The 12327-nt window shown below is 37.1% G+C and overlaps 1 protein-coding gene across 3 annotated transcripts in view; it reads left to right on the forward strand.

Annotated features, from left to right (window-relative positions):
* Window positions 1–12327, forward strand: part of LOC115232408 (A disintegrin and metalloproteinase with thrombospondin motifs 7) — a 313827-nt gene that overhangs the window by 263552 nt on the left and 37948 nt on the right. For all 3 annotated transcript variants that reach the window (XM_036511342.1, XM_029802264.2, XM_029802265.2), the window contains one exon: window positions 3628–3777. In XM_036511342.1, coding sequence (XP_036367235.1) covers window positions 3628–3777 — 150 coding nt within the window. The remainder of the gene's footprint in view (window positions 1–3627; window positions 3778–12327) is intronic.

Raw genomic sequence — 12327 nt, forward strand, 5'->3', positions numbered from 1 at the left:
GTATTTACACTGGTTACAAAGTAGAATGTCTTAATAATTTTTTCTGTAAAGAAGCAAATCTTACATGCAGTGATCAATGTTTAACATAATGATTGTTGCTGAAGAAATATTTTGAGTAATTCACTGTAATTTTACAAGCAAGTGTGATTACATGAAAACTTTCTCTAATTTGATTAAGAATGGGGACTTTTTTTCTTTTCTATGGATGCTAAATTTACCAAAACATATTAAGCACCATCTCTTAAATTGTTAGACGAATAATAACTCTCAGCTTGTCAATCTTGAAGAATACAGAATTGCTACAATCTCTAATTCCAAGCTGAAAGATGTACCTTGTGTTGTATGACTATGATCCTCTACATCTTTTTTTTCTTACTTGCTTCGGTCATTGATTTGTAGCCATGCTGGGGCATCACCTTCAAGGGTTTTAGTTGAACAGATCAACCTCAATACTCATTTTTAAAGTCAAGTACTTATTCTATTGGTCTCTTTTACTGACGTGGTGGGCCCCCCACTTTCGGAGGTATCTTCAGCTCTGGTGTTGGGTGCATCTCTTCTTTCTCCTTCTTTCTTCTGTTCCCTGGCCTCTTGTCAGCGGATGACTGACTGTTTTGTCAAATTTTTTCCTTTAAAAACCTGCTGCTAGGCTCCAGCATGCAGCCCCAGCAAGTTGTCATGTGACACTGTCTCAACTTTAAGTTACAAGCTATGGTGTGGGACAAGCAAACATACTCATTTGAAAGGCTACCACATAATTTCCATCAGCTAAATTCATTCACAAAGCATTTGTCTCCCTGAGGCATAATAGAAAACACTTGCCCAAGGGGTGTTGCGTTGTGGGACTGAATCTAAATCTTTGCAGTAAAGTGAACTTCTTAACCAAATAGCTATGCTTTCAGAACTCACAAATTTAGCATTCACAACTTTTTCAAAACTGACAAAAGTGAGTTTAACCAAATTAAAAAATGCTGATACCAAAAAACACTGCCTGCAAGACACACTTCCCTATGAGACTGAATAACAGATTCTTTAATCTATATAAAAATGCTGAATTGACTCCTTCAAAACCAGCTGCTCTGAATGTATGTTGAGGGAACCTCAAAAAATAAAACATGAGTGTAAGACTAATGATACAGAATGCAAAATTTCTGAATCATTGCCATCTGCACATAAATTGGTCTAAAGACAAAAGGTATTTTGTGGGTTAGGCCATTTGTTTTGTAAGAATGAATACCAAAGATACTTTATGAGGAACTTACAAGGTACATATCTTGACTATTCACAAATATTTCCTACCAACCACATGGTTCCGGGTTCAGTCCCACTGCATGGCACTTTGGGCAAGTGTCTTCTACTATAGCCTCAGGCTGACCAAAGCCTTGTGAGTGGATTTGGTGGACAGAAACTGAAAGAAACCCGTCGTATATATATGTGTGTGTGAGTGTGTATGTTTGTATGTCTGTGTTTGTCCCCCCAACATCACTTGACAACCGATGGTGGTGTGTTTACACTCCTGTAACTTAGCATTTCGGCAAAAGAGTCTGATAGAATAAGTACTAGGCTTCCAAAGAATAAATCCTGGGGTCGATTTGCTCGACCAAAAGGCGGTGCTCCAGCATGGCCGAAGTCAAATGACTGAAACAAGTAAAAGAGTAAAAAGGGCAAGAGTAAATAAGCATTGCATTTGATAGAGTAATCTGAACGCTAAAGGGTCAATGGTATTGTTGGGTGATGGTATAATTGATAGTGCTAGAAGTGTAGCACATAGTATTGTTAATGATGGCATGGTAGTAGAAGAACTCTGTTAATAGCAATGTTAACCATGGCATCAGAGTGGTGAAAATGATATCAAGATTCTTGTTAAAATTGGCACGAATGTAGTTGTAGTAACGTTAACAGTATTGCTCTTCATAATATCGGTAACCAGAATACTGTTATTATAAGAAGTAATGCACATTTTTAGAAGTAAATCTATTTTGTGTGGGCATGGCTGTGTGGTTAGGAAACTTGTTTTACAACCACATGATTTCAAGTTCAGTACCATTGCATGGCACCTGGGGTAAGTATCAGCTACTATAGCCCTGGTATTGGTTTGTTTATATCCCTGTAACTTAGTGGTTCAGCATGATACCAGTAGAATAATTGCCACAGTCAAAGGACTGAAAGAAGTAAAAGAGTATTACTCTTTACTCTTCTACTTGTTTCAGTCATTTGACTGCGGCCATGCTGGAGCACCGCCTTTAATCGAGCAACTCGACCCCGGGACTTATTCTTTTTGTAAGCCTAGTACTTATTCTATCGGTCTCTTTTGCCGAACTGCTAAGTAACAGGGACATAAACACACCTGCATCGGTTGTCAAGCAATGCTAGGGGACAAACAAGACACACAAACACACACACGCATATATATATATATACATATATACGATGGGCTTCTTTCAGTTTCCATCTACCAAATCCACTCACAAGGCTTTGGTTGGCCTGAGGCTATAGTAGAAGACATTTGCCCAAGGTGCCACACAGTGGGACTGAACCCGGAACCATGTGGTTGGTAGACAAGCTACTTACCACACAGCCACTTCTGCGCCTATAGTATAGACATTTTCAATCGAAATAACCAGCCAGGTAATGCAGGACACAATCAGATGTGTATAGTGAAAACAGTTATGAGAGATAGACTACATGTGAGAAGATATCTTGCTGAGCTCAGCTGACAAAAAGGTACAAACCCCAAAAGAGTAAAAAACAAACAAAACTACTATAGTGAAGCTGTCAGTTCATTATTATGTTTTATATTCACACAAGAAATGTGATGTCCCAAGACAGACATCCATTAATTGTAATAAAATATATAATATATAATAAAATGCTCTTTTGTTCTATACAAAGAATATTATCTCTCAGAATCCAGTTCTATAGAACATTAATTTCCATAAAATACAATGTAAGCTTTCAAAATCTCATTAAATGTAGAAGATAACATAATTTTCACCTAATGTTTTAGGCTTATGTGAGACAAGTATTTAAAATCTGTAAAGTGTTGCATAAAATATGGACCTTTACTCACAGGTGAAAATAAATAATAGAAATAGTAGTAGTAGTAGTAGTAGTAATAATAATGATAATAACAGTGAAAGAAACTGTGTAGATGATGATTCATCTGATGTGAACAAATGAATGCCAGTGTGTGAACCTTGTCAAATGCATGTTTATATATGAAAAGAATGTTTTAAAAACTGCTGATATTAAATTATTCTAGAATGCGACAATTATTATGATGGTGATGATGGGATGATAATAATGAGGATAATGATAATAGGCGGCGAGCTGGCAGAATCATTAGCACGCCGGGCGAAATGCTTAGCGGTATTTCATCTGCCGTTACGTTCTGAGTTCAAATTCTGCCAAGGTCGACTTTGCCTTTCATCCTTTCGGGGTCGATAAATTAAGTACCAGTTACGCACCGGGGTTGATGTAACTGACTTAATATCTTTGTCTGTCCTTGTTTGTCTCCTCTATGTTTAGCCTCTTGTGGGCAATAAAGAAAAAAACGAGATAATGATGATAGGTGTCAGCAATGATGATGATAATGATGATGATGATTTGTTTTTTTTAAATATATTTCAGTGTTCCGCAACATGTGGTGATGGAATGCAGTGGAGGAAAGTTAAGTGTCCTCAGGCCAACCAATGTGAATTACGCAAAAAGCCTCAAGTTAATCGGAAATGTAATAACGGTACCTGTCCATCGATGTGGATTACAGGATACTGGTCAAAGGTATATAGAATTAGTAGTTTTACTGTTTTTTTTTCTTTCGTTTCCTAATATCTTGTGCGTGCATGTGTGAGTAGGTGAGCTGGCAGAATTGGTAACACGGCAAGCTGGCAGAAACGTTAGCACACCAGGCAAAATGCTTAGTGGTATTTCGTCTGCCGTTACGTTCTGAGTTCAAATTCCACCGAGGTCGACTTTGCCTTTCATCCTTTTGGGGTCGATAAATTAAGTACCAGTTACACACTGAGGTCGATATAATCGACTTAATCCGTTTGTCTGTCCTTGTTTGTCCTCTGTGTTTAGCCCCTTGTGGGTAGTAAAGAAATAGGTATTTCGTCTGCTATTACATCATGAGTTCAAATCCCACTAAGGACGACTTTGCCTTTCATCCTCTTGGGGTCGATAAATTAAGTACCAGTTATGCACTGGGATCGATGTAATTGACTTAATCTGTTTGTCTGTCCTTGTTTGTCCCTCTGTGTTTAGCCCCTTGTGGGTAGTAAAGAAATAAGAATTGGTAACACGCTGGGCAAAATGCCCAACGGCATGTCATTTGTCTTTAAGTTTTGAGTTCAAATCTTACTAAGACCAACTTTTCCTTTCATCCTTTTGGGGTCAATGAAATAGGTACCAGTTGCGCACTGGGGTTGATGTCATTTTCGTGTGTCTATGCATCAGTTTCAGAAAGGGCACTGTGTCCTTGCATATCATAAAAGGTGATTTTATCCTTTTGATACCAACCCCATTCCTGGTTCTGTGATACAAGCTTGCTTTTTTTTCAAGTGATCTCAATTAAAACCTTTCATCAAACTTTCATGCTAAATTATACTCTTAATCTCAGCTTAATAATAATGATGATTATTTTAATAAAGCTTTCATGTTCTTTTTAAAAAAATTAATTGAAACAAAGGCACTGTTTCAACAGCAATAACGAAAGGGATGAAATATAGCAGCAGCATGAGGAACATACAACCATAAATATTATCAACCAATTCAAGTCAATATTCTTTTCTACTCTAGGCACAAGGCCTGAAATTTTCGGGGAGGTGGAGCAGTCGATTAGATCGACCTCAGTATGCAATTGGTACTTAATTTATAGACCCCCACAAAAGGATGAAAGCAAAGTCAACTTTGGTGGAGTTTGAACTCAGAATGTAAAGACAGACAAAATACCGCTAAGCATTTCACCCGGCATGCTAATGTTTCTGCCAGCTCGCCACCTTTCTGGAATGTTAATATTGAAAACTGGTTAAGGCGGTGAGCTGGTAGAAATGTTAATATGCCAGGTAAAATGCTTAGCGGTATTTACATTCTGAGTTCAAATTCCACTGAAGTCGACTTTGCCTTTCATCCTTTTGGGGGTCAATAAATTAAGTACCAGTTGCGTACTGCCATCAATCTAATCGACTGGTCCCCTCCCCCAAAATTTTGGGCTTTGTGCCTAGAGTTTAAAAGAATATTGGAAAAATGGATACAAAATTCCGATGATGGTGATAAGGATGAATTCAATTTCTTAAACTCAAAAACAAAATATTTTGTTTTCCAGGTTGCAATGTGAATGGGAGATTGCACAAATTGTTTCCCTAGTGTAGTTTGGATAATCTTTCATAATGTTTGGGATAATCTTTTATAATGTTCTTTTGTTCTTTTACTTGTCTCAATCATTGGACTGTGGCCATGCTGGTGTGTGGCCTTAAAGTGTTTAGTGAGACCCCTTGACCCCTGTAATTACTTTTTAAATCTGATACTTGTTCTATTAGTATATATTTGCCTGACGGTAAAGTTTCAGGGACATAAAAATACCAACACTGGTCTTCATGTGGTTATGGACAAATGCCACTATGAAATCGCATACACACTCGGATACATATATACATACAAATGACAGGGTGTGGAGGCACATAGCCTAGTGGTTAGAGCAGTGGACTCATGGCCGAGGGATCATGGGTTCAAATCTCAGACTGGGTGATGTGTGTGTTTATGAGTGAAACACCTAAGCTCTACGCGGCTCCGGCAGAAGGTAATAGCAAACTTCTGCTGACTCTTTCACCACAACTTTCTCTCACTCTTTCCTCTTGCAGCTCACCTGCGATGGACTGGTGTCCTGTCCAGGTGGGGAACCTATACGCCAAGGAAACTGGTAAACCGGCCCTTATGAGCCAGGCATAGCTCGAGAAGGAACAATAAAAAAAAAAAAAACAGATGACAGGCTTTCACATGGTTTCTGTCTATTTGCAAAGTAATGACTGTACCACACAATGGATGGGACTGAACCTGAAACTATGTGGTTGTGAGGCAAACTTTACACAGCCATGCCTGTGACTACAATTCAGATTTTAACATTTTTTGGTCTCAGAAGAGATCTGTCAAGTTTTGAATATTTTCATGTTGTTTGATCAAACCCACAATCAAAGGAATTCTTAATACAGTCGTTCTTTCTTATCACTTGTGTATCGTTGGCAATTTTCTTTCTCTCTCTTCCCTTCCTCAGACTTTTCCTTTTTTCTATATTTCTGACGAAGAGCTCCGCTCAAAACATTAAATTCTCCTTATTTCTTTCCTTTTCTGAGCGTCCAATAACACTATATTTGTTCCACGTCCTCGCGGTGTTGTGTTTACTCTTTGTTCATGTTTGGATTCACTATATCATAGACAAAATTCTTTTATGTATCATTGTTTATCTAAGACAGAAGGATACTATTCGAAAGAAATTCAGCTGCTATTTCTGGTATGCTAAGCGATCACATTCAGGCTCTTAATCAGCTTGAATTTTCTGCATTTATTGTTCAAGTGTTAGGCTGGGATTTAACACATTGAGATCAATGTCTTTGGAATATGGTAGTTTGCAAAAAAGGAAAGATGCGGTTATCTATCCAGAAAGTTTATTCCAACTTTAACTAAGAATAACTTTTTGCAAAAGTTGAGTAACATAATTTCTTATCTTCATGTTGTTTACTTCGAATTTCATTTTATTTCTCCTTCTATGCTACTTCTAGTATATCATATATGATATACATACATGTACACACACACACACACACACACACACATATATATATATATATACATACAGACACACACAATATGCACATATGTGTATATATGTACATACACACACATATATATATATGCAGACACATATGTATGTATTCTTATATTAACACTATTGTGAGATAATACATCAATAATGTCTCAGAGTTATTAACGCAGACATCTAAATTTCAATTTATTGATTCAAAAGAAGTGTTTTACTATATTTCTATATTTCAATAAATGATAATAGAAAAATTTGCTTAAATTTAGAATGAATCTATGTTTTCTACTTTGTAATTAGTAGTGGCATATTAATTTTATAGTTTTAATTTTGATTAGTTTATTTCATAAAAACAGATATGAAATTATTTAGTTCTAGCTGTATCAAAAGCAGTACTGTTATTGCACACTGGGAAGTTATCGAGAGTCTCTTTCGTTCCAGGAGTCAATGTTAATCTATGTTTATACTGTGACTTATTGTAAATCAGTAAATACTATAAGCTCCAGTGCATTACTTTGCCCTAGGGACTATCTATAATACATTAAAAGTGAAGTTCAATCTTGCTTACTTGCTTGCTTGCAATGTTACACAGCCAAACTGGCGCATACTGGGAAAATACTTTGAAAGTAAAGTACCCCTGAAATGTGAATATGAATGGAATAAAACAAGTTTTGCATAAATCGGACCAGTAGTTATTAAGATATTTGGAGTATAAATACCCAAAGTGGTGCATAATGGGAAAATACTCTGAAAATAACTTAACCCTGAAAGGGAAGAAACTCTAACCTTTCCATTAGACATATTATGATGGGCAAAATATTTTAAAGAGAAAATGACTTTAAAAGTACAGTAAATATTTCGTAAAAGACCCGTTTGTAACACTTGGTGTGAAATAGTTTTTTTTCTATAAGTTTCTTTTGAGTGCATTCAACATATCACACCTCCAAAGATATTTTAGCTGCTATTTCTAGCACGTCCTGATCTCATGTAAAAGCTCTTTGCGATAAAGGACCCAAAATACTGGTTACGTGGTAGTAGGGCATGCAAGAAATAGGAACTAAATCTTGCCTAGGGTGGGGAGGAGCCATTTGTGCATGATTTTGATGTCACATTTGTTGAAAGCATGCAAAATAACATGGAAAACGGAAAAAAACCCACGAAACAAAACTCTGTTGCTGGGAAACTCAGACTTCCCCATTGACCCAAGGGGTCACAGGTAGTCAAGTAATATTGTAAAGTCAGTCCTGATCAGGAGTAGAACTGTTTGATAGATGAAAACTGAAAGAAGCCCGTCATGTATATGTATAATATACATATATATATATGTGTGTGTGCGTGTGTTTGTGTGTCTGTGTTTGTTCCCCCAACATCGCTTGACGACTGATGCTGGTGTGTTTATGTCCCCGTTACTTAGCGGTTCAGCAAAGGAGACTGACAGAATAAGCACTGGGCTTACAAAGAATAAGTCCTCAGGTTGATTTTCTCGACTAAAGGCCGTGTTCCAGCATGGCCACAGTTAAATGACTGGAACAAGTAAAAGAGTAAAAGAGATTGTCAAAATCTGAAAGCTATTAGATAAGTTATGATTAATTCAAAACAATATCACACTCTAACAAAATAATCTGAATGCTAAAGGGTGAAACAACAACTACACTGACACAAGTGATGCCAAGTCCCTTTCCTCCTTAATCTTCCACACTCAAGCATCATCTTCCTGCTAGGCCACGTACCTCACACCTGACTCCATGAACCAGAAACTTTGAAAATTAATTCAAGTGGAGTTCAGGCCAATCCAGTCACCTTCAACAACACAAATACACACTTGCTATGAATATCAAAAAAACATTAATACAATCCCATAAGTATAATCGGCACAGAGTTCCAAATGCTAAGCTTCACCATATCTGGAGATGTCTACTGACAAATACATGCTCTCAACAGAGTTAAAACTGCATCACAAAGATTGACCTCTATCTTCAGGAATAGAAAATACTTCATCTCCCAACAGTTTCTAACCCTTTGTAGAGTTGAGGCGAGATCCACAGTATATTATTATTCCTACATCTGAGATAGAAAGGCTACTCAAATCATCATCATCATGGCTCGGCTTCGTGAATGAAGATCAGGAAGGCTGTCCACGTTGTGTGCATGCACGCTCATGACTGACAAGTCCGATATGGGAAAGACAGGTCCGTGAGCAGTGTCCACAGATGAAGGTAACATCCGGTGTGGTGTCAGAGGTGGCTTGCACCTTCCTCCTGCATCTCTTGTCTTTAAGCGTGTCTCTTCTTTGTTGCTCAAACTTGCTGACTGCATTGAAGATCGTGTGGCACCAGACATCATGGTCCGCAGCCAGGTCTGACCAGCATTGGTGGTTAATATGACATGCTGTTAGAGACTTCTTGAGGCAGTCTTTGTAGCTCTTCCTCGGAGCTCTTCTCACACAATTAGTATGAAATCAACAACACACTCCGGTGTCTGACCAACAGCTATGCTGGCCATTCTCACAGTCTCTTCTGTTACTATTACAGTGTCTTCTGCCCCTTGGCATTTGTAGGTCTTGTGTTTACTCCCACCAGATGCTCCTGACTTAAGTACCTTTTGTCCTCTCATTATCCATGTTGCATCTACTATTTCTGATACTTCTCTTGCACTATGTATGATGGGGGGTGCTGAAAAGTTCCTGATTTTGGGTAAAAAGAAATACTGTAAGATTAATTAATTATGATTTTATTCAGCATTATTCCCCTCTCAGATTCACATACTTATTGCAGCGGTTCCTCAGTTTTTCTAAGCCCAGTTAAAAGAACTTGGAAGATTGAGCCTCCGACCGGGCCTTTTGCAATGCCCTTAAAGCCAGGAACTTTTCAGCACCTACTCATAAGTAGTGCTTAGAACACTCTTTCATTTTCATAATTTTGGTCCTCTAGAATTCCAAACTTACAAATATTTTTTTTTTGCAAATAATGATTTTCACCTGTTCGAGAGAAACATTAGTTGTGTCAATCTTATCAGACTCAGAGGGTGAGCAGATCTTATGGGCACAACTCCTTCTCTCTAACCAAACTGATAAGAAATAAATGTTTTTACAAGATATGAATGTCTTAAAATAAAAATCTTATAAGAGGATGCAAGACATTTTATTTCTTTTTCAGAATCTCTGTTTCATTGTTTTTAAGGTGCGTGCATGCGTGCGTGTGTGTGTGTGTGTGATCCTCATCATTTAATATTCACTTACCATGTTGGCATGGGTTAGATGGTTTGACTGGAATTGATAAGCCAGAGAACTGCACCAGGTTCCAGTCTGGTGTGGCATGGCTTCTATGGCTGAATGGCCCCATGTCAACAATTTCATGGGGCCATTTCCATGACACTGGCAGCAGGCATGACTATAATTTCACATGGTTTGACAAGTCTTCTCAAGCACAGCTTATCTCCAAAGGTCTTGGTCTCTTGTCATCGCCACTGTGAGGCCCAATATTCAAAGATCATGCTACTAGCAATGGTCACAACTATGATCTCATGGGTGCCATTTACATGACATTGGTAACAACCATGTTGTGTGCATACATACATATATATGTATATTATATAGTTACATATATAGGTGTAGGAGTGGCTGTGTGGTAAGTAGCTACCTTACAAACCACATGGTTTCGGGTTCAGTCCCACTGCGTGGCACCTTGGGCAATTGTCTTCTACTATAGCCTCGGGCCAACCAAAGCCTTGTGAGTGGATTTGGTAGACAGAAACTGAAAGAAGCCCATTGTATATATGTATATCTGTATATGTATGTGTGTGCATATGTTTGTGTGTCTGTATTTGTCCCCCCAACATCGCTTGACAACCGTTGCTGGTGAGTTTGCATCCCCATAACTTAGCAGTTCGGCAAAAGAGACTGATAGAATAAGTACTAGGCTTACAAAGAATAAGTCCTGGGTTCGATTTGCTCCAGCATGGCCACAGTCAAATGACTGAAGCGAGCATATATGCATGCGTGTGTTTGTGTGCTTGTTTGTATTTATGAATGTGCATGTGTTCATATGTGTATGCACAGTTGTATTTATCAATGTGTATGTATCTATGTATTTATGTTTCTGTGTACTTAAGTGTGCAGGCATATCTTTATATATAAAAGTGAGGTTGTGTGTCTGTCTGTCTCCTACGATTTAGATTCCTAACTACTCCCACATTTTGTGGTGCAGTTTAACCAAAACTGGGTATCTTATAGTCGTGATTCATATTGAGCCCTTCTGGATATTAGCACGCGTCTATGATGAGTCTACGATTTAAAAAAAATTTACCATAAATTTTTCCCATTTTTAATGCATTTTTGGCATATATAAGGGAAGTAACTCTCTAAAAATTTATTATTAAATCTCAGAATGTAAAAAGCTAGAGTAACCCCCCCCCCCTTTGTGGTTAACCATATTGAGATGGCTATTATACTTTACATCTCTAAAAATGCTTATATAGTTATTTCCCTTACAAACCCGAGCAACGCCGGGCGATACTGCTAGTATAAGTATACATTTCTATGTAGAGACATGCGCATTATGACAAAAGTTTCATAAATGTTTAAATTAATTACGTTTTAATAAAACATGTCATACACCCACTTGTCTTTACCTTTCAATGTGCCTAATGTTATCGTATCACATCACATATCACATCACATCATATAATACAAATATGGGTTTATAATTTCAACTGGACAAAACACTCTCCATTACTTGCTCCTTCCCAACAATTTAAACGCTTCTTGCTTTATTTATGATTTGAGAGGAATATATCTGATGACAGACAGTGCTAATGGAAGGCAGACATATCCTAAACAAAGATTTCCTCTTCACTTTTCTCAATTACAACCATGTTTCATGGTGTCAGTATGAACACTGATAAATGCAAGACTTATAAATTCAATACAATTGATAGTCGCAGAGTGACAACTCCATTACCATTTTCGTTTCAAACTTCCTTTTCAGTCATTATTTTCTCTAGTTTTTTCACTTACTCCGCTCCATTTCATTCTTTTTACTTCTTCTAAACTGATTTTTCCATACATTTTATACAATACTGTTTGTCTTCATTTCTTACTTATTTTATTTGTATTTGTGTAATTATTCAATTATCTAATTTCTGTTTTTGCGTACGAGCTACATTGAATTACTTAATTCAGGAACATATTCTGAGATTACAAACAGGATAACGATCATCTTATAAATCTTGTAACGAACAACTGAAATTATGTTCTTCGTATTTATAATTTACTTATTTCTCTGTCTACTATCTCTACAACAAATTTCTGGCTTCAGTATGAATATATATATATATATATATATATGCATTCATACATACATACACGAGTGTGTATGTATATATATATATATATATATATATATTTAGTAATGATGTGAGTGTATCAAATTACAAATACATTTATTAACAAAAAACTCCAACACAGTACCGTTTCAGAAGTGATAGATATGTGCATATTCATATATTCTCACAGTGAGATT

Source organism: Octopus sinensis, linkage group LG2 (assembly GCF_006345805.1).
Source record: "Octopus sinensis linkage group LG2, ASM634580v1, whole genome shotgun sequence".
Lineage (NCBI taxonomy): Eukaryota > Metazoa > Mollusca > Cephalopoda > Octopoda > Octopodidae > Octopus > Octopus sinensis.